General features: G+C 44.4%; 1 protein-coding gene and 1 non-coding gene across 2 annotated transcripts in view; both read right to left on the minus strand.

Moving 5' to 3' along the window:
• The window catches only part of FES (FES proto-oncogene, tyrosine kinase), a 248,334-nt gene that overhangs the window by 156,522 nt on the left and 64,873 nt on the right, over window positions 1–26,939 (minus strand). Inside the window, exon 2 of the mRNA XM_089689378.1 lies at window positions 26,611–26,886. Within this exon, the coding sequence (XP_089545504.1) occupies window positions 26,611–26,835 (225 nt within the window). The 5' untranslated portion in view covers window positions 26,836–26,886. The remainder of the gene's footprint in view (window positions 1–26,610; window positions 26,887–26,939) is intronic.
• On the minus strand, window positions 25,831–25,937 carry LOC149452433 (U6 spliceosomal RNA). Its single transcript, XR_016314869.1, has one exon. It is a non-coding gene; the product is annotated as a U6 spliceosomal RNA (small nuclear RNA).

The raw sequence follows: 26,939 nt of genomic DNA on the forward strand, positions 1-26,939 counted from the left end.
TCCTATTGATAACCTACCCTGAAAGTGGGAGCAGTCATCCAGGACTGGACTGAATTGAAAAGACTCCACTGATAAAAAGGTGATGGCCCTAAAGGTCACAATTATTTGATTTGTTTTACTGCCTTCTAGATGCTTAGGAGTTCTGCCAGGCACGGAGTGTATTTCTCTATTCTGAGAATTGTGAATTTCCCCGGTGGAGAATAGAGAAAAGGGCCCCAATGCTGGCAGGACTATAGTTCTATACTGTACTCACTGGCCGGTGACTCAGACAGGAATTGAGATTATTGGCTAGGCCACTCTTCCACATATGGTACAGCTGTTTGATGTATATTTACCCAACTTCCTTTTGAAGGTATTTTCTATTTAATAAAGTTTATTCTAAAATTACCAGGTCTGTTAGTGTCACTCGGGTCCAGGTAGAAGGTGGGTCATCAATGGAGTAGGGCAGGAGGAGCTAAATAACCCAAGCCTCCGGGGGTAGCACTACACAGTACAATCACATTTTTGCCATACATTCTGTTTTATCTGTGTTGTATCCGAACATCCTCATACTCTCATTATCTCACCATTAAAAATAAAATAAAATAGCCTTATGCTGCAGCTTCTCAAAACTACACTTGACTCCAACTGAGTCAGCAGTACTGACAGTGGAACAAACTCTGTAAGCTGCCATTGAATAGTTAGCTTTCTCTGACTTCATTATTCTGAGTAAAATGTAAAATGTTGGTCATGTAAAGAAATGTGGACTGGTGTGTTCTATATGCCAAGACTAATTGTTAGCCCCAGTCCAGCCCTGCGTAAATCACTCCCATTGCTGGCTCAATTTCTAGCTATAAATTATATCAAGTCAATTCCTCTTCCTGGTCTTCACCATAACATTTTTCAGTAAAAACAAGCTAGAATTCATTCAGTCATATCCCACTTTCTGTTTCAAGGTTCCTCCTGCTAAAACCAAACCATTCTCTTTTCATGCTTTAAACCAGGGGTCCTCAAACTTTTTTAAACAGGGAGCCAGTTCTCTGACCTTCACACTGTTGGGGGGCCGGACTATAGTTTAAAAAAAATATGAACACATTCCTATGTGCACCACACATATCTTATTTGTAGTGCAAAAGAACAGGAAAAAACAATACAGTATTTAAAATGTACTATACACTGTAACACACTGGACTCCGCAATGCACTGTACTCTGTAAGGCACTGGACACTGCAATGCACTGTACTCTGTAAGGCACTGGACACTGCAATGCACTGTACTCTGTAAGGCACTTGACACTGCCATGCATTGTACACTGTAAAGCACTGGACACCGCAATGCACTGTACACTGTAAAGCACTGGACACTGCAATGCACTGTACACTGTAACGCACTTGACACCGCAATGCACTGTACATTGTAACGCACTGGACTCTGCAATGCACTGTACACGGTAACGCACTTGACACCGCAATGCACTGTACATTGTAACGCACTTGACACCGCAATGCACTGTACATTGTAACGCACTGGACACCGCAATGCACTGTACACTGTAACTCACTGGACACCACAATGCACTGTACACTGTAACTCACTGGACACCACAATGCACTGTACACTGTAACTCACTGGACACCACAATGCACTGTACACTGTAATGCACTGGACACCAAAATGCACTGTACTCTGTAACGCACTGTACCTGGTGCGCTCTCCTCCTCTCCTGTTGCTCTTCTGGCTACAGAGAAATCAGTCTGAAGTCACGGGGTGATTCTTCAACAGGCTGCTGCTCACTGGGTCCTCACAGCCTTGCTATTTTTATTTCAGCTGGCCCAACAGACCGGGTAAATAACTTCTGCAAGCCAGATCCAGCCTGTGGGCCGTAGTTTGAGGACCCCTACTTGAAACCTTAAACTTCACTTCTGTTCATGATACACCTCCATTTTTGTCATTCACTGAAAGTGGTTAGGGAGCTAAGCTTTACAAAGCTGTATGGATCAATAACTGCCTGTTACGTTTAGCAATAAACTCAGAAAATTAGTCAGGGGGCCATAATATCTTTTGTTCCATAAAAATAACACGACTAGTGTAGAATAGATGTCCCCAAATTTACAATACCTGCTAAGCCATACCCCCAAAACTCCGACCCCCACATAAATAAAGGAGACCACACCAAGGTTTGGAGTCAAAATGGCCATATCAGCCTTTTATTAACAAGTTAAAATTAAATACCAATGTTCTTTAAAACAGAAACATAACAGAGCTTGCTGAACATTGAAAGCACCAGAACATATCCTATTATATTACTGCAGAAAACCTTCACTTATACTAGGCCCAGTGGTGTATTCAGGTTTTGTGCTGCCCTAGGCAACACAAAAATCAGACGCACCCTCCCAGGCAGAGAGAGAGCCTGACACACACCAACAGCAGACCTCCAAAGGCCCCCCTCGTGGCCCTTGCACTAACACACAACCCCCCCCTCCCCCGGAGACAGAGAGAACATTCACAGCTCTGGATATCCCCGGGAACTACAGTTAGGCTCTGCATACACCATCAAGCAGCCTCTCTCGGATCCCACCTGGTCCCCATGCCGCATATGGGGCAGTGCTGCCCCCCTAAAAAATGCAGCCCTAGGCAAATGCCTTGTTTGCCTTGTGGTAAATATGCCCCTGACGAGGCCCCCAGCAGCAACACACCGGCTTGGAGACAAACCTCACTCTCCACAGTGACCTCCATTTACATATTCAGAGTTAAACCATAGTTAACAGGAATGCACACAAGCACATCATACCAATGATGGGCCCTAAACCAGTCAATTAGCCTCCAATGACCAACAATCACCCGGGTGCAATGACAACCACGCAACAAAAGAACCGGAGGAAACACAGGGAGGCTGCATTCCTAAAAATCTCTGAGACCCCTCCGAGCTATATCCTAACCTCCAATCAGGTAAGGCTTCTGAATTTACAGAGCTCTGCCAGATTAACCCCTTTAATTCTTGCTCCCCCTTTTCACCCAGTCATGTCTGCCTTTCGATTATTTTTTCTATTTAGATTTTTTTGCTTTGGGCCTGCATTACTTGTCATAACTTTTAGCCCATAGTCATCTTAAAGTTCAGAGATTTAGCTATCTAAGGCAGTGTTTTTCATCCTTTTTTCAGTCTTGGCACCTTACTGAAAAATTTTGCACTTTATTGAGGCACCCTATTCAAAAATGTAAAAAAAACTGAACAAATAGTTTTACATATCGCAACAACATCCACACGTAGGTCACCCAACATTCGAGGTGATTTCTTTTTACCACGCAAATACACCTTTGCAAGCTGGTACTGACTAGTATTCCACCATTTCTCTTCTCCATCAGTTTCTCTCCATCATTCAGCTAATGTGACCCCAGTGCAAAAGGAGAGTTGCAGTGGATGAACAAACAAGGATGTTGTGTAGGTGCCAGAATTCCTACTTATCAACCGATGATGTCACTAGTTGTAAGGATGGTGGCAGCTGGCCCACAGGGTGCCCAAGGTTGCACAATAAAAACATGTGGCATTGTGTAACTAAATGGTAAGTTTTATCCACCCACTGACTTGTTGACAATTTTTGGGCAATTTGTGCCAAGTTTTCGGCATTTTGCCAAAGTACCCCTAAGGAACCCAGAAGGCACCCTGGTTGAAAGACTTATCTAAGGTGCTATACTGATAGTGTTGCCTGATACATATTCTTGGATTACACACATCACCTGTCCGTTCTTGAAGTATGCTACATACATGAATGGCAGTTCTAGTAGAGAAATACAAATATAGTAGAGAAGATCTGCAGACCTCAATAGTACATTTTACCAGTCAGCTGCTTGGTAATACTTTGATTTATGAGGGAGGAGATGTCTCTTATTTAATAAAAGAATACAAAGGTATCCAGGCAGACATGTTTTCCAGAAAAAGGTCAGCATTGGCTGCCCATATATTTCTCTCAATTTAAGTTTTCTTTTAAAGGTCAGTCCACCAAAAAGTGATATTTTATTTGGTTGGTTAAGTCAGCCCCTGGCTTCTTATACTGTATATTTTTTATATTCTAACAAAGAGATATGCCTGCCGTAACTATGAACTCTGTTCCTGAGCACCTGGGAGTTTTGGGTGTTTTCACCTACCATTGTGTGTTACAGCATCTCCTGTTCTAGGCACCATGATAGAAAATATATAAAATTATAACAAGGAGAGCAAGACTCTCTATTAATGGTCATCGCAGGTGTTTAGATCCAGAAGCACAGTCATAGAGACCTCACCAGTAAAGTCCCCATGAGATATTAGACATAGTCAAAAACAGAAACATTGGTATTGGATAGAATGACAGTTTTATTCACCGCTATGCCCCATTGGCATTTTTTTTTAGATTTATTTAGCTGTTCTAATGTGTTAAAGCACAAAATTAACAGCATTCAAATGACCAGTTCTTTCTGTCTGATGGCGAAAGGGTTGGCTAAATTTGTGTCCAGCTACCAATCTCCCAAACCAAAATACGAGAGGTTTCAGAGCAGCAAAGAGAGCAGAGGATGTACAAAAACTTATGGAAAGCTACGAGTACTTATGCTTCAGCAGTTGAAGCCCAATTTATTTTATCTGGAATGCTGCCACCCTGAGATGTCTTGGGAATTTAAGTTTAATTACCTATTTTTGAAGTGTTTTATTGCACATTTTTTGTTGTCTGCTTTGATTTTTAGTAACAGATTATCTTTGAAGACATGTCCAGTTTAAAAAAGGCCATGCCTACCATTGTCTCATAAAAAACTTGAAACTTAAAATGAAACTAAACCATCCTTTCCTTTACAGCCAAGGAAGCTGCCATCTTAGCCTCTGTTTGATCTGCAGTTGCCATGTTGCTGCACATGTGATCAGTTTTGACACGAGCCATTTGATGATTTAACAGTTTGATTTAGAGTACAAGCAACTATGAGAGTTCATGGCATGTCTTGAACTTAACTGTTTAAGGGAAACGGTTAAACCGAAGGGTTTAGTTCCATGATAACTGGATCTGAGCACCAAACCGAAAATGCAATTTCATTCATTTTTAATGTTCAAAGCAAACTCACCCACCTATCCATGTCTCCAGGCTTTATTCTGTTATGAAATCACTTTGAAAAACACCCCCCTAGCATTTATAGCCATGGTCATCTTGAGTAAGGGCAGATAATTTGTGCAGCATTTAATTCCTGGAATCCATCTGCCTTTGGCTCAGGCACACATGCAGGAGGGCATACTTAGCTGTGAAAGCCGCTCCTCTGTTCCTCCAGATGCATACTAAAAAAAATGCTGATGAAGACTCCTGGGGTGTATGACATAATTTTGGTCTATGCAAGAAACTAGGAAGCAACTGAAGAAATGTAAAAAAAAAAAAAATTAGAACTGAATATAATATACCTTCCTATTTACTAATGCTAGCAGTATAAGTTGATGAGTAATGTTGATTGAGAGCGTTTCAGTTCCGCTTTCAAATCTGCTTGCAAACAATATTATCTCTTCAGTTTGAAGTACTTATTTAATTTGCAAAAAGCACCCTGGAAACCCATGTGCTTTTTTTTAACTAACTTGATGATATTTTGTGGATTGCAGTGGCTGAAGATATGTGTGGGACATGGCTTAGGGAAGCATGATAAGAAGGGGCAGCATTACCCCTTCGGTGAAGAGAACACAGTGTCTGGTAGTTCTTGGTAGGGGGCTTTCCATACCATGTGTTGCCCACATCTCCAAACCCCAACCTTAACCCTATTCTTTATGCCTCATTCTTCTCTCAGGTGAAATGTAAGACAAAATCACTTACCCCTTAAACCCCAATAGAACTTTCAGTTAAAATCTTTTAAATGCATCCCAGTGGCATCAAAACAAAAAATGTGTGACATTTAAAAGTTTGCATTCTTTAAAAAACAGAGTCAGCCTGAGTATAAAAGTCCCCTGTTTGCAGGTACAGAGTGGGAACCTTGCTCTCTGCAGAGAAACAGTGGTCTCCTTGCAGAGGTCTGAAAAGTCCCTTACTGAGTCAGACTCATACCTCTGCGATCATCAAAGCCCATTCTATCCATTGATTGGAGAGCTCTGGCTTAGAACCAGCAGGAGGGCATGTCAGACCTCTGCAAAGAGACCACTGCTTCCCCAACTACTGCCAAACACATCCAAGCCTTGAAGACATAACCTTAGCATTTAATGTGGAATTCAAACCCAACACTAGCTATTATTAAAATGTTCCCTCCTCCACCCTCCTACCTGTCCTGCCTATCCTGTGTAAATAAGATCTACCTACCTTTTTTAGTCCATCCAGTCGCATGATCCTGCAGCTTCCCAGTGTCATGGAATGCTTGACCACGGCTTGGATTTTCAGCAGCTATGACATCACCCATAGACTCCTATAACCCAGCTATTGCTGGCATTCCCTCCTCCTCCCTCCTACCTGCCCTGCCTATCCTGTGTAAATAAGAGCTACCTACCTTTTTTTAGTCCATCCAGTCGCATGATCCTGCAGCTCCCCAGTGTCATGGAAGGCTTGACCACAGCTTGGATTTTCAGCAGCTATGACATCACCCATAGACTCCTATAACCCAGCTATTGTCGGCATTCCCTCCTCCTCCTTCCTACCTGTCCTGCCTATCCTGTGTAAATAAGAGCTACCTATCTTTTTTTAGTCCATCCAGTCGCATGATCCTGCAGCTCCCCAGTGTCATGGAATGCTTGACCACGGCTTGGATTTTCAGCAGCTATGACATCACCCATAGACTCCTATAACCCAGTTATTGTCGGCATTCCCTCCTCCTCCCTCCTACCTGTCCTGCCTATCCTGTGTAAATAAGAGCTACCTACCTTTTTTAAGTCCGTCCAGTCGCATGATCCTGCAGCTCCAGCTCCCCAGTGTCATGGAAGGCTTGACCACAGCTTGGGTTTTCAGGAGCTATGACATCACCCATAGACTCCTATAACCCAGCTGTTGTCGGCATTCCCTCCTCTCCAAAGGGAGCCACCTCACACTGACACTGGAGAGCCAGAACGTTTTAAAGAATATGTAGTGTTAGGTTTGAATTCCATTTTAACCTAACACAACCCACCTAAACCTATTTATACCCCCAATACTTAACTAACCCTTTCAAATCTATACTTAGCTTGTCATCACCAAGCCTCCATCCTGAATCAGGATCAGTGCTGAAAATCACTTCACCTGTTCTAAAACCAAAAGAGCACTAAGATGCCAGTGCAAAACCAACATTTTTTTAAAGATTAGAAAAGCAATTGTGGATAAACCCAGCAGCAGAACTGAAAGACGTAAGGTTGTTATGGATGCTAACAGAAATCACAAGTCTCTCTGTAGCTCAGATAACATGTAGACATGAACTCTTCCTTCTGACTATTCTGATTTTCATTTTGCTAAAATAAAAACATAATATGGTTGCCGAGTCACTGATCAGGCAGTACAGCTGGCCCTTCTGTACTGGGCCCAGGCCCCATCAGTTCAAAAGGAGAGACCTGGGCACCTGCCAAGCAGGAGGGTCGGCTGTACTGCCTTGTTGCTGACACTTGTGACTCTTGTGGATCTCCCTGCAGTGCTTCCAGCTTCTACTCCTCTTTCTGCCTTGGGCTGCACTGCAGGAGGATCAGTTCTATCATCTGCAACCCCTTCCATCTGCTGTTAGCGCCCCCCCTGCAGTGCTTCTTCTGGCTTCCCCGCTCTCTTCTCCAACTGGCAGCAGCTGTGGGGCACACAGGGTAACGTTTCAGAATGGAGAGCGGTGAAAGGGGCTGATAAAAATGTCATAGTTACCGGGCCCTTCCTCTCCTGAATGAACACACTGAGTGATTAGTATTAATCACTTCTGTGTCCATTCATGACTGAAGCTTAGTAAACTGTGTTTGCTATGCTTTAGTTTGTGGATGAATAGGAAGCCTCAGAGTGCTTCCTATTCATTCATCTCCAGTGTAACTGAGGCTGCAGAGAAAGAGACTGATTAATCTCCTCAGTTTCTTTCTCTGTCTCCAATGTAGAGACCCCTGATATTTCACCAAAGCCCCCCCCCCAACTAGGAAGTTAAAAATGAAAAAAAAGAATCTAACAAAAAGTACAGAAAAGTTAATATTCTAAAAAATAATTAATAAAAATAAAGGAATCATTCACATGTGCTTTGCTCCCAGAGCAGACAGCATTTGGATCGCACTTCAGAGAGCATTTGACAGGAAGTGCCTTCTCCCTGTCTGCTTTAACTGCAGTTGCAGGGTGCTTGCAAAAACAGTGCTAGTTACTTGAATGGGTCTTGTTTAACATTTCCACAATGGCTGTGAAGCATAGCATCAGAGCCATGGCATTTTAGCACAATTTAATTTAATATTTTTGAAAGGGGGGCCTGTCAGGTAGACTGTATGAGGCCTTGTGATTTCTAACAGTAGCTCTGTACTCAAGATGGCCAGAAATGCTGGGTGGAGCCTGTTTTTCAAAGTGATTTCTCAATAAAATAAATACATTTTTGCTATGGCTGCAAGTATAGGATCACAGCTGTGGTATTTTAGCATTTTAGCAAAATCATAATTTGATATTTGTGGAGGTGGGGGGCCCATCAGGTAGACTGTACGGGGCCCTGTGAGTTCTAACAGCAGCTGTGTATGGTTGGGGCAAAAGTGTTGGAGCCAGGGACAAACTGACTATTTGGAAACTCGGGCACTGCTCGAGGGCCCGGGGTCAGTAGGGGGCCCCATCAGATGCCCCTGGTACCTTTTTCATAGGCTTTTGTGAGTTTGGTCAAGGACACAGGGGCCCCATGATCCCCTATTGCCCGGGGGCCCCATGAGTTGTCAGTCTACCCCTGGTTGGAGCTTATACAGAAGGGCATCATCATTCACAAGAGACCCAGGGCAGCTTTTACTTTTCACAGAGTTTTATTCAGGAAGTAATACAATACATAATGTACTGTCCATAGGCAAATATATAAAAGACAGCCAGTGATGAGCCTACATTTACTCACTCTAAATTCTCTTGGCCCAGCGTTTATGAGTCAGAAATCACTGGCAGTGCATTGACTGTACTCCCTTCAACAATACTTTATAAAAGTCATGACACGGATGAGACTGCTAATGGTCCACTCTCATCAGGCTTATGAAAAGTGAACTATGTGGGTTTACATTCACATCTCACTGATCACACCATTGTTTGCCACTTACAATACAAGAGACGTGCAGCTCAGAGGTAAAGGTCAAGTGGAAAAAAGGAATCAGCAAAAGTTTGAAGAATGTGATTGTAACATGGAAGAGATTCAAAAAGAAGAAAAAAAGAAGCTGAATCACGCTAAAAAAATTGGCTGAAGTCAAATCCAATAGTTGCATTAATACAGACTATTATTTTATTGAATGACTATTACAACTAATATTACAGCTAATTTTAAGCAGATGTTGAAGAAAGTTTCTCATGAAAATGGTGATGTTCTGTGACACATTATTGGCTGACCTTGGAGCAAACCAGGGGTAAAACAGAGAACTAAAACATTTATTTGCCGTTACCATGTTCATTATTAAGTATGGATTCAGCTGGCTGGTGACCGGTAGCAAACCTGTGCATGTTTTTGTAATCTAAAATTAAAGCAGAACTAAACTCTCTCAATCAACATGAACTATTTTTAGCCCTCATGCACACAGGATGTTTTTACAGCGGCTGTTTTTGGCTTTTTACGTTTTTTTCTACAGCCAGTAAACCCCCCAGCATGTTATCCTACATGTCCATGCACACATAGACTGTAATCAACGTTTTTTGGCTGGGACGTTTTTTTGCTGTAAAAAAACCCAGGACTACCCTGTTTCCCCGAAAATAAGACAGTCTTATATTAATTTTTGCTCCCAAAGATGCCCTAGGTCTTATTTTCAGGGGATGTCTTATTTTTCCATGAAGAAGAATACGGTACACATTTATTGTTAAATGATCCTCCTGTGTCATTTTGATTGCCCCCTCTGATCCTCCTGTGTCATTTTGATTGCCCCCTCTGATCCTCCTGTGTCATTTTGATTGCCCCCTCTGATCCTCCTGTGTCATTTTGATTGCCCCCTCGGATCCTCCTGTGTCATTTTGATTGCCCCCTCTGATCCTCCTGTGTCATTTTGATTGCCCCCTCTGATCCTCCTGTGTCATTTTGATTGCCCCCTCTGATCCTCCTGTGTCATTTTGATTGCCCCCTCTGATCCTCCTGTGTCATTTTGATTGTCCCCTCTGATCCTTCTGTGTCATTTTGATTGTCCCCTCTGATCCTCCTGTGTCATTTTAAGTGATCCCCTCCCCCCACCCCTGTGCCACTGAACATCTTCACCAGACATCCCCCCCACCCCTTTATCAGACATTTCCCCCCTGGGGCCTGCCTGGGGACTGTCACTGGGCTGGCTGGGGCCTGGACCTGGGCTGGAGCAGGGTCTGCCACTGACTGAGAACCTTCAGTCATCATGAGGGCGGTGTCACCAGAGACAGACCAGCACTCACCACCTTCGCCGCGTCCCGTCCGCTCTGATCCTCCTGTTCTTCTACACGCATCTCTCTCCCGCTCACTCCGACCTCCGCTCTGCCTCCACACAGCAGTGACGTCACTGGTTGCTAGACGCCAGTCGGGGCGGCCCTAGCAACCAGTTTACGGTAAATTAATTTTCATTACGAGACAGAGCCTAGGGGGGCCTTATTTTCGGGGGGATGCCTTATATTTCACCCAGAAGGAAACCTGTAAGTAGGTCTTATTTTCGGAGGATGTCTTATTTTCGGGGAAACACGGTAGTGGGTTTCTAGAGGAATTTTTTAGCTGTAAAAATGCTCTAACGATGAAAATGTGTCAAAACACAGTAAAACGCCGCAAACTGGCATTTCTGGATATTTTTTTTACCACAAAAAATTGGGTTTTTTTTGGTATAAAAACGCTAAAAAACGCAGCTCAACACGGCAAAAACGGTAAAAAAAAGCTGAAAAACTCGTGTTTTTAATGTGACTTTACACAGCTAACGTTACCAGCGTTATCAAAACGTCCCATGTGCATGAGGACTAAATCCTTATACTGCTAACCAGTTGCTTCCTAGTTTCTTGCCGAAACCAAAATGATGTCATACATCTCAGATGCCTTGATAGCATTTTCTTCTTTCAACTGGAGGGGGAGGGACTTTATCGGCTAAGCACACCCTCCTGCTTGCATGCCTGAGCTAAGGGCAGATGGATTCTAGCAAGTGAAGGTTACATGAACCATATGCCCTTACTCGAGATGGCTAGAAATGCAAGGGAGGGGGGATTTTTTTTAAGTGATTTCTTAATAAAAAAAAAAAAGCATGGAGACATAGACGGATGGGTGGGTTTGCTTTGCATAAAAAAAATTATCAAATAGTGTTTTCAGATTGTGGTGATCAAATACAGTTCAGTTCCACATTAAAGTGTAACTCCAGCCAAACTATTTTTTATTATTTGAATAGAAAATTAAGGTTTTGATCATCTGTCATAATTATATTCCCCTCAGTTCTTATCCCAGTGTCAAATCTCTAAAGGGACATAAATAGCTATAAAAAAGCTAACACAGGTTCTAATCTTTCTCCATTCCATTAAAAACTTTTTTGAAGTATAATTTTTTTTAGTTTTGGATAGAACAGAGATAGATGAGGACATCTGTCAGGTTTTTTTTACTGTCTGTGCCCTGTTTAGGAAGATTCATACTTTCTATTTGTCCTGTTTACCATTATCATCGAGTTAAAGAAAATCCCAGGTGTTGAGTTGGCCCCAGAACAGGAAGAGAGGGGAAATCTTCCAATGGAAGCACTGGCTCTGGTGACAACTAGGGATTACCTTGCTCTGGAGGGATTTCCTCTCAATTCCTTGGACAAATATTGAAGGAAAATCTCACAAATTGGACAAAAAAAACAGGGGTTTGAACCCTCAAATCGATATTTTTAAACTGTAATGATGAAAAAATTCAAAAGAGCAGGACTGAAAATGTCTCTTGAAGGAACAACTTTCAACTGTGATGGTGAATTTTATTTTCAAAAAATGTATAAATATTGTAATGAAACCAATCAATACATCTGGGATTCCATTCAAATATCAGGTCTGGAAAAAATTTTAAGGGATTTTGAATGAAACTGACTCCATGGGGGCAATAGCGATTATTCTGAATAACATTTTTCTATGAAAATTCAATCTAAATCTAGCCATGTGTGGCAGGCTATACTGAAAAATCAGACAATTCTGTCTACAACTGCTAACCCTTATCAGATGACGGATTGAGTGTCAGTAAGACCATAGTGACAATTCAAAGAAGACAGTTTGCCAAACTATCAAGCCTATGAAACCCTACCAAACAGTACATTGGTCTGTAAAGGCAGAACCATGAGGGTAGCCAGCAATTCCTTGTTTCTACAATAGGACTGTAGGCCTTAACCAAAGCAGGATACAATCCCTAGAAAGACATACTTGTAGGCGTGAGAGAAGCCGGGTGGTAGGCACCCAAGAGGGAGGAAATGACACATGGAGGTCCGCTTTTAAAGAATGTACGGTATATTGTCAAGAACGTTTCAACCACACTGTAACAGAGTTTATGCACAGCCTTCGACTGTCAAAAACACTCGCAAATGATCTTGCAGTACTTGGGAGGAGCGATGCTCAAGAACCAACAACACCTGGCATAGGAGGTGGCTAACAGGCAGCTTGCAACAAGGCACTAAAAGTGGGAAGGTTCCACACAGCAGCATTATTGAACAGTCCCTATACTGTCTTTCCCTCTCTAGAACCTTTCCCTACGCCCTTCCTATCCAGAGGGTTTCTGTGCCTAACCTAAGCACATGCAAAATGCACGCCAATTGTAGTGAGCCAGAGTTTTTTATAGGCACGGGCCCTCACTAAAGATGGCTACGGAGTTCATCTGGGCAGCAGCGTCCAATTGGACAGCCTGAGAGGAATGTGAGTTCCTCCTGTCCTCCATCCTTCCGTCATAGTGGTTGCAAACACTGGCAGATGTGTAGGGAGGCCAACCTTCACCTGCCTACGTACTAATCAGGAGTTCTTTGATCCACAGGTATCTTTACAGCACCTGACTACAAAAGAATTAGTGGTAAAGGAGGTGCTATGGATGAACACAATGACTTTGCAAAAGATGACTCTATTTTTTTAATGCAACCCTTCTGTGCAGTTAGAGATGTGTCTCAAAGACAACAAGTCTATAAAGCACTCCCAAAAGAAGTATCTGCAGATCCTCCTAAACTGTATTTGAATTGCAGGATCAAAACCTTCATACTATCCACCCATTGTTTGTAAAAGAACGAAAGTTGACAGAGTAAGGCTGGCCATAGATGACTTGGTTTTTTTTTTTGCTGAGCTGTCAGTTTGATCATGAGCCAGCAAGACAGGCTAGCAAATATGTGACCTCTGTACCTCTTTGACAGTCAATCACAAAGGTCAAATGATTGTAAAGCCCATCCTGCCCCTCTGGGCATAACGACCCATGTATTGGAGCACTGGGGCTGGGTATGAAGGAGTTAACAATGGTATGTAAACACATCTAACAAACTTCTACCACAAATATTTTGTAATAGTCAAATGTTATCTATATAATACAGAGCTTGCAAGCTGCTACAAAAGGTTCCCTCACCAACTATTATCCAACAAAAATAATATAATGATACAATTGATGTGGTTACATACTACCACCACCAGCTTCTAGGCACCTAATACCATTCCCATATCAATAAGTAAATAGTTGCAATCGATTTTATAAAAGAGTGCTAGGTTCAAATATTATGATGTTTTAAACCATAAACAATATATCACTAAACCAAAAAAAACTGCATATGGCAAAACATATGACAAAAATATGTTAATAAAGTGTCATTTGCCTTTAAATATAAGCCACCTTCTGTGTTCAAATTGACATTCAAATGTGCTGCATGCATAAAGCCACCACGGGATCTACTCTCACCTTCCATTTTGACCTAGTTTAGTCAAAATGCGCTTTTGACCCTTCAATGGACCAAGATCACTTCCTGGGTACTGCCAATATGAATCTTCACAGTTGTATTATCATCTGCTTCTTTACCACTGCTCCATAACATTTCAATAGAAACACTAAAAATTAAAACACATTCACATTAAAAAGGTGTCAGATTGCAGCAAATATATACAGCTAGGGTACACAGATATGGGCAGATCACCATAAAGAAGTCACGTGGTGGTGACGAAACGTGTTGGGGCAAGACCTTGGATGACATCACAAAGCTCATTCGAAGGCGGAAGTGTGGTAACGTTTATTTTGCATAAGGTGATAATGCACAAAATTGCCATATCTGTGTGCACTAGCTGTATATATGTGGTGCGATCTGGCACCTTTTTAATACAAGTGTGTTTTACTTGGTCCATTTAAGGGACAAAAGCACATTTTGACCGAACTATATTGTGAGGTCAAAAAATGAATGCGAGAGTAGATTCGGTGGTGTGTTTATGCATGCAGCAGATTTAAATATCAATTTGAGCAAGAAGGTGACTTTATATTTAAAGTGTTAAATATAACAAAGAAGCAGCACTAAATAAACTGATTAGATAAATACTCACATGCATAAATAAAATGCATATATCAAGATAAAGAAATCAAATATATACATAAAGTGCATACGCAAAATTCAAAGTGCATAAACATAAAGTGCAAATATTATATATTAGTGAAATAGTGCATCACAGGGAATATGAAACCAAATAAGTCCAAATATGAATGTGCTCGAGGGAGCACCATCCACTTCTGTGCAAAAAATCACTCCTTAAATGTAATAAGATTCAACACCAAGTGCACCCTCCTGTCAGACTGTCAGACATCGCCCGGCAGGATCTCTAGTGGTTCACAGAGCGGGATTCCCCAGGACGCGGAGCCTAAGTCTCAGTCTGCCTTTTCCCCAGAGCCCCTGATGGTGGGGATGGACTTGGCGCAAGACTGAAACCAGGTCACGGCCCCTGAGTGCACCCAACTGTGGTAGAGGGGTCCCGTTGAGGGTATGTGCCAGGGGTGAGCCTGACGTGAAGAGGCTGACAGGTCCAGGTCCCGAGCAGGATGGATGGATGACAGTCAGGAATGAGCATGGTCAGACTAGCCGGGTCGGTAACGGTGGAGGCAGGTAGGTACTAAGCAGCAGACGGAGAGTAGCCGGGTCACGAGCCAAGGTTCAGCAACGGGAGGTCCAATAATAATAATAATGACAGGCAGAGGAATAGTCAGGGACGAGCCAGGAGTCAGAGCAGGAGAAGATCAACACAAATCAGGACAGGCCGGATCGGCAACAGGGAACGCACTTCAGAAACACAGGTACAGGAACTAGACCTTGCGGCAACCTAATCACCGCCTGGCCAGTTTAAATAGTGCGCCCTGCACCGTCATTGGTGCCAGGCACGTGCCCGCGTGCGCATGCGCGGCCGCAATTGCCGCCGCGGACGCCCAGGTCCTAGTGCCTGCGCATTGGTACACCTAGGCAATCTGCGCATGCGCAGACCTGTGCGCCGCGGCGAGACCCGCAGTCCCTGACACAGACGTCTCTTACCAGTAACAAAGGACCATTAATTTATAAATGGTCAAACACACCAATAAAATTCCTCCATTGGTGTCATCAACTGAGCACAGAGGCTCTCCACCACAGGAGTCCATCAGCAGCAAGAAATAAAAAATGCACTTCCATGGTGAAGTATGTATAAAAAGGTTTCACACCATTTATTATAATCTCCAAAAGGATTTATATGCGGCTTCAAACATCGTATCATACAAAGTCAGCATATACTGATAAAAAACATTAAAAGTGAAAGTAGCAGGCTAATAGCTTCACGATACGAAAAAACGCAGATCACCATCGGCCTCGAGCACGATGACGTTGTGTATTTAAAGTGTTACTAAACCCAGGACCCTGCATTCACTATATCTGGTCTCCCACAGTACACAGAACATGGACATGCAATTATTTTAGTAAAAATAAAATGCTAAATACCTTTTCTTGTCAGCAGTTAGAGCAGTCTTATGACTTCTATCAGTATCCAGCAGAGCACTGGTTAAAGCGTGCAGGAGGAGTTTTCATTTTCCCCTGATTGTCCTATGAGGCTGCATAACCCCTGACCCTCTGTCTGGACAGTGCTGATTGGACTTGTGTTGATCACATGCACCCTCCCAAGAGAAAAAAAAAACTCTCTAGTAATACACACCAAACTGAGCATGTGCAGCTTGCCCCCAAGGCTCTGTTCTATCAGCAGATGGACTGGGGACTGTGGAAGAAGGGGAGGATCAGAGAAGACAGGATCAAACAGCCTTTTTACACGAGGAGGATTAACCCCTTAGGTTCCACAGTGAGTATAACAAGCATGCTTTACTGCATATACAGATTGATTTTACTGTTGTGTGTTTAGTAACATATGAAAGGCAAAGGATACTTTATTAACAAATGTGGAGGACTGTTGATTAATTATGATTTTTGTCATATCTAGTATATTTTTTGGTTTACTGAGATATTGTTTATGGTTTAAAACATAATAGTATTTGAACCTAGCGCTGCACTATCTTATACAATTGTTTGTAGCAAATGTTATCTACATAAGTAACAACTGTTGATCAAATGGAAGGGCATCACATATGTATGTAGCACCCTCCTAGTTTAGCTAGGAGGAGCCAGAACCTAATGGTTAGTTAGAAGCTGATTAGCAGCTCAGGTGAGATAGCCAGAGGGGTCAAATTCTGGTCAGGGCTGAGAGACTCTGCAGATCAGCCCTTCTGGAATTTCTCCCTGCTCTGAGGCTTTTGGAGGAGGGCCTTGGGGGCAGTGGGTGGATCTGAGGAGTGGCTGGCTACACTTTTGAGGGACCTCAGCCAATCCCCAACAGGAGGCTTGGCAATGGGCTGGGAGTCCCTTAAAATTGGAAGAGTCTACTCAGTAGCAGGAGTGTGGTGGTGGGAAAGGAGTGTGGAGCAGGAAGATTTGAGGCGGAAGGCTGCCAGGAGGCCTAGTGTCAGGAATGGACTTGCCAATAACGGTGGGACTCACCTGCCTTGTGGGCTGCAGTACCAGGGCTGGCCAGCGGGTGCTCTCAGCAATCAGAGACTCACCCCTGCAGTCAGCCAAAACACCTGAAGCTGATTGCAGGGGTTGTATTTAAGGAATGGCCAGACTCACAGTCAGGGCCTTGGTGTGTGTTTTTCCATGGGCCCCTGTATCTTGTAACCTGCATTCCTGTTCCTGTTTCTGCCTGACTTGTTGCCGACCCTGCCTGATCCTGACCTCTGCTGACGTCTCCTGTTTGATCCCTGGCTTGTGACCCTGACCATTCTCTCCACCTGCTCCTCCTGTACCTACCTGCCCGATAGTTATCGACCCGGCCTGCCTGACTACGTTGTGCTCTATATGTGTATGTACCTGTGTATCTATAACAGTTTAGGTTTGGGTTTGTTTCACCTTGTTGTATGTATTTGTGTTAGCTTGGGGTTTGGTGCACTGCGTTTATATTTGTATTGTTAGTCTCAATAAATTATATTATTTACTATATCTGAAGCCTACGTTTCCCTGTGTCAGTCCACACACTTCTGGTCACACCCGCATCCCTGACACCTAGTGAGATGGAGTCTGGAAAGGAGGAAAACTCAGGACTAACTGGCCCCATGAGAAAGCACCACCTGTATGGCAGGGAAGGAGCAGCCCAGCTGATAGGCCTGGTAGCAGCAACCTATCCCCAAATGCGTACAGGAGAGGATCTGAGTGAGTACACCTGCATCCCCTGGGCGGATAGGGGAAGTAGCACTCTGGTGGGAAACCAGATTAACCCATTAGTGACTGTGCACCTCTAGGAATAGGAGCCAGATCCCTTGCTCAAGAAGAAAGTCTCCAGATTGCTGGGTGAAGAGGAGTTCATCTAGGGCCTGGGGTGGTACAGCTAGGAGCTGCTGGCTATCACTTCTGCAGAGACTGTGTCAGAGAAGAGAAGCTGTCCTCAGATCTCGGTTCCTTTGGGCATACTATACACCCCTTGCCCTATGCAAGTTCTAATCCCCTCAAAAAATAACAAAACAAACGCTCAAGGACTGTTTTCTGTCTACAAGTGAAAGCTTGTGTGGGAAATGCTGAATGACTGGCAGCTCAAGAATATAGGGGGACCCAAATTCATCATCAATCCCTAAGGGGGTAGTGCTACCTGTATGACAAATGCATTGTAGGTGCATGCGTGACACATTACAAACATGGTTCCCTGTTTCCTGAAAGCTCCTACAAACATGCAGATTTGTACTTTTACTTGCTTCTGTGTTGAAAGGCTATGTATACAAGCCCTAATATGGGCAAACTCACACTAGTACGGAAAATACTCTCTGATTTACTGCTAAGAAATCAGAATGCATTATAGTCTCTTGCTGAATAGAAGATTCATAAATATAGAGGAACTGCACAGTAACCTCAACCGTGAGAACAATGAGGAAATAAGAATTCAGAAATGCCACTGTCTGTCTATACCTATTTCTAGACACTTTACTGCAGTGTGAATATACAGTAACAGCTGCTTAAAGCTGAAGTTTAGTATTTTTTTTTAGCCCAAAACCTACAGGCAGTGGCTTCTGATAGAAATTATCCATGCAGTGCCTCCTTCACAGCATCCTGCAGTGCCTCCTTCACAGCATCCTTCAGTGCCTCCTTCATAGCCTCCTGTAGTGGTCCTTCATAGCATCCTGCAGTGCCTCCTTCACAGCATCCTGCAGTGCCTCCTTCACAGCATCCTTCAGTGCTTCCTTCATAGCATCCTTCAGTGTTTCCTTCATAGCCTCCTGCAGTGTTCCTTCATAGCTTCCTGTAGTGCCTCCTTCATAGCATCCTTCAGTGCCTCCTTCATAGCATCCTGCAGTGTAAATTCATAGCATCCTTCAGTGCCTCTTTCATAGCATCCTGCAGTGTTCCTTCATAGCGTCCTTCAGTGCTTCCTTCATAGCATCCTTCAGTGCCTCCTTCATAGCAGCCTTCAGTGCCTCCTTCATAGCAGCCTTCAGTGCCTCCTTCATAGCAGCCTTCAGTGCCTCCTTCATAGCAGCCTTCAGTGCCTCCTTCATAGCATCCTGCAGTGTAACTTCATAGCATCCTTCAGTGCCTCCTTCATAGCGTCCTTCAGTGCTTCCTTCATAGCATCCTTCAGTGCCTCCTTCATAGCAGCCTTCAGTGCCTCCTTCATAGCAGCCTTCAGTGCCTCCTTCATAGCAGCCTTCAGTGCCTCCTTCATAGCAGCCTTCAGTGCCTCCTTCATAGCATCCTGCAGTGTAACTTCATAGCATCCTTCAGTGCCTCCTTCATAGCATCCTTCAGTGCCTCCTTCATAGCATCCTGCAGTGCCTCCTTCATAGCATCCTGCAGTGCCTCCTTCATAGCATCCTTCAGTGCCTCCTTCATAGCATCCTGCAGTGCCTCCTTCATAGCATCCTGCAGTGCCTCCTTCATAGCATCCTTCAGTGCCTCCTTCATAGCATCCTGCAGTGTTCCTTCATAGCATCCTTCAGTGCCTCCTTCATAGCATCCTGCAGTGTAACTTCATAGCATCCTACAGTGCCTCCTTCATAGCATCCTTCAGTGCCTCCTTCATAGCATCCTGTAGTGTTCCTTCATAGCATCCTTCAGTGCCTCCTTCATAGCCTCCTGCAGTGTTCCTTCATAGCTTCCTGTAGTGCCTCCTTCATAGCATCCTTCAGTGCCTCCTTCATAGCATCCTGCAGTGTAAATTCATAGCATCCTTCAGTGCCTCTTCCATAGCATCCTGCAGTGTAATTTCATAGCATCCTTCAGTGCCTCCTTCATAGCATCCTGCAGTGCCTCCTTCATAGCATCCTGCAGTGCCTCCTTCATAGCATCCTGCAGTGCCTCCTTCATAGCATCCTGCAGTGCCTCCTTCATAGCATCCTGCAGTGTTCCTTCATAGCATCCTGCAGTGCCTCCTTCATAGCATCCTGCAGTGCCTCCTTCATAGCATCCTGCAGTGCCTCCTTCATAGCATCCTGCAGTGCCTCCTTCATAGCATCCTGCAGTGCCTCCTTCATAGCATCCTGCAGTGCCTCCTTCATAGCATCCTGCAGTGTTCCTTCATAGCATCCAGATGTTGCCCTGGGAGGCTGTCATCCTGTGACAATTAAAGCAGGATTAAACCCAAACCCAAAAATGTAATATATTTCACCTTACCAATCCTTAACCCCATCTCGCCGCCACTTCCTGGCCCTTCAAGCGTTTCATGCACAGCAGTTATATGAATACAAATCTCCCAATCATGAGTATGCATCGGGAGCATTCTGGTACTCGCTGGGAGCAGGCAGGGAACAGGACAGTACTGTGTTTACATAGATAAAAAGAGTAGTGGTGCACTAAGTAACTATAGGCAGTCAAAAAAAAATATTCAAAACAGCAAACAAACACCAGCCTATCCAACACCTATAAAGTAATGGAAATATCAGCGGTAAATAAACCCAATGAAGATGAATAACAATTATATCAAATCCACAAGTGCATAAATAAATAAACACTAAAATAAATCAAGCGAAAAGTTCTGTTGAAAAACAACAGACTTACTGGCTAGATCACCAGAAGAAAATAAAGGAAAGAAAGCCTAAAAATTAAAACTAGTGCAGCCATGACATCTAAGAATTGGTAAACTGCAATATAATAAATGTTTTCTTTTGGGTTTAAGACCGCTTTAACAGTAGCCACTGTTACTGAAAAAAATCCGCCACTCTCCCGTCCCCTTCTGCCCTCTCTGCCATTCAGAGAGATTGGATTACTATTCTCCCACAATGTATCTCATTCTGTGAATGGCCACTGGAGATCCTCTCATTCAATTGTTTCTCCTCCATTCACAGACAGTGATGCATTGTGGGAGAATGATTACAGAAGAAATATGTATAGTGTAGAGGCGTGTGGGCGAGTGGCACAACTTTTCTCAGGAGCAGCAGCTGCTGTTAGCTCTCACAATCCTGGAACACAGTCGTTGAGGTGTTGAATCTCTCAGCTGATCCTTGCTGAGCAAGCGGATGACAGGTCTGTGTCTGCTCTGCTGCTGCAGAGAACACACAGAGCTGCTCGCTCTCCTCAATGGGTGGTCGGATGAAAATGGACCGTCTATTCGTTTCCATCCAACCCGATCCAACGGATGGAAGGGGAATTGGATCCTTATCCGTCACTTTTTTGCAGATTGAAGCAGATTGGATGTCGGCTGGTCAGTTTACACCCGCCGCTCCATAGAGGAGAATGGAGGTTCCGATCAGGTCCACCTGAAAAACGGGCATGCGGACCCGATCGGAACATCCATGTGAAAGAGGCCAAAGGGGCTGTTTTTCACAGAACATAAATTAAATCAGACAATAAAGGGAACTGAGAATAATCATTACTGCTGACTTCCTTCTGAAAATGTGTTGTATTAGATGGGGAAGGGACAGAATTTTTCTGTTTTATTATTGTCTATATCCTGGTGAGCAAATTCTATCTGCCCAAGTGAAATGATGGAAATCTCTCACCAGAGCAATTAACCCCTTCACGCTTCAGGGTAAAACAAATCTAAATGCCTAAGCACAATTCTGCAACGTAAAACCGTACATATCATCACAACTACTTTGTACATCCAGGTGCATTATACCTTGATTTTTTCAGGAGAAACTGGGCTTTCCTTTGGTGGTAAATGGTAATGGATAGCTCCTGATTTTTTTGTTATTATCAAAGGAAAACTGGCCCAAAATAGTAAAAAAAAAAAATTATTTTTTTATTTAGCTGTGTGTTTCTTGTTACTACCATAAACTACCACCAAAGAACAACCCAAAATAAATTCTCCAGCTCCTGACGATCGCAGCGATATCATATATGTGTATGTTATTTCTTGTTTGCACCCATAGTACAGCCCAGAAACAATAGTGCACATTTTGTTTTTGTCTTTTTTTTTTTTTTTTTTACCTAAAACACACTGACACTGACACTAACTGACAGTGATACCAATTTTTTTTTTAAATCCTGACTTTTGACCCTGACCTTTGATCTTGACCTTGACCCAAACATTAACCCTGGCACTGAACTAGATCAAACCTTGATGTAGGTATTTTTCTTTATTTTTTCTTTTCTTTTTTAATATTTCTTTATCTTCTTTTTTTTTTAATAAACATTATTTTTTTTCTCTATGCCAGGAGTTAGAGAGATACAATGTATCTCTCTTCTCCATTCATAGAGAGAGAAAAAAGCAAGGGGGCCGGGCTGTACAGTGACTGATCACTGTGATAGCCAATCAGAGGCAAGTTATCAGCAGTTAGCTCTTCTCCACTTTCAAATCCCTGCTCTCTCCCCCCCCACCCAGCACCTCACTCACCGCCCACGAGATTGCCACTCACTTCCAAAACAAGATTGACGCAATCCGTAAGGACATTGTCAACTCACAATCCACCTCTCCACCCAGCCTCCCGCCCTCCCCCAACCCCTCAACCCTCCCCTCCCCTGACCTCATAGTCGCACTATACCCCACTATACCTAACGCCCCGCACATCATCACCTCCCCAACACTCCGCTCCTTCAGCCCAACTACCCCCCGAGGAGGTCTCTAAGGTCTTCACTGAAGCCCGCCTCCCCACCTGCCCCCTGGACCCTATCCCCCCACAGCTCCTCCAGTCACCCCCACCCCTCCATCCCTCGCTCCCTCATCCACATCTTCAATCTCTCCCTCTCCACCGGCACCTTCCCCTCCCCTCCCCTCTAAAGCACGCACACATCACCCCCATACTCAAAAAACCCTCCCTTGACCCCACTAACCTTAACAACCTTAGACCCATCTCCTTGTTGCCCTTCACTTCCAAGCTCCTTGAGCGCCTGGTTTACAATCGCCTAAGCGCCCACCTCACTGATAACAACCTCCTTGACCCCCTACAGTCTGGCTTCCGTCCCCTACACTCCACCGAAACCGCCCTACTTAAAATCATCAATGACCTGCTAACCGCCAAAGCCAATGGCCACTATTCTATCCTCCTGCTCCTCGACCTCTCCGCAGCCTTCGACACTGTTGACCACCCTCTCCTCCTTGCCAAACTGCAATCCCTTGGCATCAAGGACGCTGCTCTCTCCTGGTTCGCCTCCTACCTTTCCCAATGCTCCTTCAGTGTCACCTACAACACTGCCACCTCCCCCTCCCTCTCCCTCTCTGTCGGGGTCCCCCAAGGCTCTGTCCTCAGGCCCCTCCTCTTCTCCATCTATACCTCCTCCCTTGGCAAACTTATTTACTCCCACGGCTTCAATTACCACCTCTATGCCGACGACACCCAAATTTACCTCTCCACCCCCCACCTCACTCCCTCACTCTCTGCCCGCATCGCCCACCTCCTAAACGACATATCAGACTGGATGTCGCTCCATTTCCTCAAACTTAACTTATCCAAAACCGAGCTCCTGGTCTTCCCCCCACCCCGTGCCCCCCCCCCCATCCTCTCCATTACTACTAACAACGCCACCATCTCTCCCACCCCACATGCCAAAGTCCTGGACTCCCACCTCTCCTTCCTACCCCACATCCAACTGCTATCTAGATCTTGCAGGCTCCACCTCCGCAACATCTCCAAGATACGCACATTCCTCACCCCAGACACTACCAAACAACTCGTACACTCCCTCATCATCTCACGCCTGGACTGTTGCAATTCCCTTCTCACTGGCCTACCCAAACGAACGCTATCCCCACTCCAGTCGATCCTAAACTCAGCATCTAGACTCATCCACCTCACCAAGAGCTCCACATCTGCCTCCACCCTCTGCCAATCCCTTCATTGGCTCCCGATTGCCCAACGCATCAAATTCAAACTGCTAACTATGACCTACAAAGCCATTCACAATGCCGCCCCGCACTACATAACTGACCTGATACCCAAATACTACCCTACCCGTGCCCTCCGCTCCTCACAGGACCTACTACTCTCTAGCTCCCTGGTCTCCTCCTCCCACGCCCGATTGCAGGACTTCTCCAGGACTTCCCCCATCCTCTGGAACTCCCTACCCCAATCCATCAGACTGTAACCTACCCTCCTCACCTTCAGGCGCACCCTAAAAACCCTCCTTTTCAGGGAAGCCTACCCCAACCTCACCTAACACCCGACCTCACCTAACAACTAACCTCCTCCACTCCTCCCACCACTCCATCCCCCACAGCCATCTCCTCCTGTACCACCTTCCCCTCCCTCCTAGATTGTAAGATCGAAAGAGCAGGGCCCACGAACCCCTCGTGTAGTGTATTGTTACTGTCTTGTCTCATGTTCTGTCCCCCTTGCAAGAAAAAACTGATCACCTGCCCAGGTCTATAACTGGCTTTTTAAACAGTGAACATGGAGGGCATCACTATGTGAAAAATTCAAAAAAATATATAGAACTATCCAGTTCAACTTTCCAGCCTACCCCAGTCTAATAACGGCTATTGTCGGCAAGGAACATGGATATGTATAACTTATCAACAGAGGGGGATAAGAAAAGCCAGTTCAATCTGCCAGCCAGTTAGCCAACTATCAAAAACCAAATTAACCTATCTAGAAACATGCGTTTAAAAACAGGGGTTTAGTTAGCACACATTTGCAAATACATACGTAAGCCACAGAGCCACGTCACGGCACCCAGATATTCTGTGGTCCTAACTCTATAAATCTAGAGAGTCCTCACAGTGGAGGCACATGCATTTAAATGGATAGAAACAAGGGCAGGTAAACGTGAGGGGGCCCCACCCCTCATAAAAGGTTATGGGAGCGCACCTGACACCCAGCATATAGCACAACGGCAGCTAGGGAGTCCAGTGCACCCACTGAACCTGTCCCCCTTGCTACTGTACAGTGCTGAGCATACCCTTTGGCGCTATATAAATACTTTATAATAATAATAATTTCCTGTTTACACTGTGATTAGCTGTGATTGGACACAGCTGATCACATGACAAAAGGCCACTCTGATTGGCCCTTTACCTCGATTTGTGATCAGCTGTGTCTGAAGGCAGCAAACACAGATCGTGCCCGGTGCGCCCCCCATGTGTGTGTGCGTGGGGGGGTTGTCTTCTGGGAGGATGTCCATAGATGCCCTCCCAGAAATAGCCGACTGCGCTGTAGCTGTAGCCATCTTTTGGCTATATCACGGTCGGCAAGTGGTTAAGGTAAAACAAAAAGGCAAAAAAAATATTTCTCCTTTTACATGAAGGTCAGGTCAATATAATCCAGCAGTTTTGTCACCTGTGCTGCAGGATCCCCCCAGCCCCCCTTATACTTACCCAATCCCGATCCAGCAATGTGCACGAGAGCAGTGGCTCTTGCCGCTATCTTCCTCCTCACTGGGTAGATTGATAGCTAATCCCATGGCTCCCGCTGCTGTCAATCAAATGCTGTGATGAGCTAGTGGGGGCGGGGCCGAGCCACCCAGTCTGTGTTAATAGACACAAACAGGGCGGCATGGGAGCAAGCATGCACAAGTGCCCCCAGAACAAGCGACTTGCTATGGGGGCTCTTGCTAAAAAGGAGGAGCCAGGAGTACCTGGGGACCCCAGAAGAGGTGGGTCGCAGCTGCTTTGTAAAAAACCACAACACAAAGCAGGTAAGTATAACATGTTTATTATTTTAATTAAAAAAACAACATTTAATGTCACTTTAATTTTGTGTATTGGATGATATTATTGGAAGATTATTTTATGAAATGATGAATTGATTCTTTAAAGGGGCAGTGCACTGTTTATGATGTTATTATACAATGATTTACTGATTTTTAAACTTCACACTGGGTGTTTCATTAAATAATTGTTTATTGAAAAAGTTTTCAATTGCTTTCATCCAAAAACAGATATGTTTGCAATACCATAACAAGAAACACGAAAAAATATAGATCGATTCATGAATTTGCGTGCGATCCTTGTGCAGGGGCCATGCTAATCTTTTCTGTATCGTTCCAAGTTTAGTATTTGTCCTGCCAAAGCGAGGACCACGCTTGCGGTTTAGGTGCTGGAGGAAGGCACAGGTGCACCATCAAGCCACGGCAGCCAGTAAAACTGAGAGGCTGAAAGCTGCTGTGACGGGATGGTGCACCGAGTCCTACTAATGATTACACCCCGGTCATATCGGGTGCGACTTGGCATGCGATATGCATGCCATGCAACTTGCAAATCATATGCCAAGGTGCACCCTATTGTCCGCAATAACAGCAGTCAAAACGGTGCGGTTCTGACTTGGTCGGAGCCGCACTGATTTCTAAAGTAGCAAATGTATTACTTTTGGTGCGATTTGCATAGACATCTGTGTCAGATGTCTTACAAATCGCACCTGAAATCGGCATGTCCCCCGACTTTGAAATCGTGCAACTTGACTGTAAGTCGCACAATTTTAAAGTCAGGCTTGATGTGACCGGGGGGGTTAAGGCAGTATGTACCCAGGTGCAAATGCTAGGAATGCAAGCAGTCTGTGCTCTGGGTATGTTAGCAGCACTGTAGCAGCTTTCAGTCTCTCATAGAGTTCTATAGGCTTCCTGAAGCAGGGCTGGATGGTGAGCTTGAGCCTTCCTCCCACACCTAAACGCTAGTCTCATGCACTATGGCTAGACGCCCAGTGTGCATGAAGCCTAAAATGTTGGTCCTAAATAAATAAAGGCAAATGGTTTACCTGGCTCAACTGACTTGAGTACTCTGCTAGGCCAGGAATGGGGGTCTGGTCCAGCTTCTCCATCATGGTGAACATCTGGTGAAGCTGTGTTGCATACTCTTTGTCACTCTTGGCTCTTTGTATCATCCACTTTCTCAGTGATTCCATCAACTTCAACTCAGAGTCTTGCAGGCGTAGCAATGCTTGGTTCCCATTGGGACAACTGAACTCCGTTGCAAACCCCATGATTCTCAATGTGCAGGCCACTTCTGAAGCACCTTCTGTGATTTTCTGTAACTGAGAAGAACAAATAGGGTTATTAAATAATAGACTTATATAATAATATTAGA

This window comes from Staurois parvus, unplaced genomic scaffold (assembly GCF_062004578.1).
Source record: "Staurois parvus isolate SC_StPar_1 unplaced genomic scaffold, SC_StPar_1.0 ptg000472l, whole genome shotgun sequence".
Classification (NCBI taxonomy): domain Eukaryota; kingdom Metazoa; phylum Chordata; class Amphibia; order Anura; family Ranidae; genus Staurois; species Staurois parvus.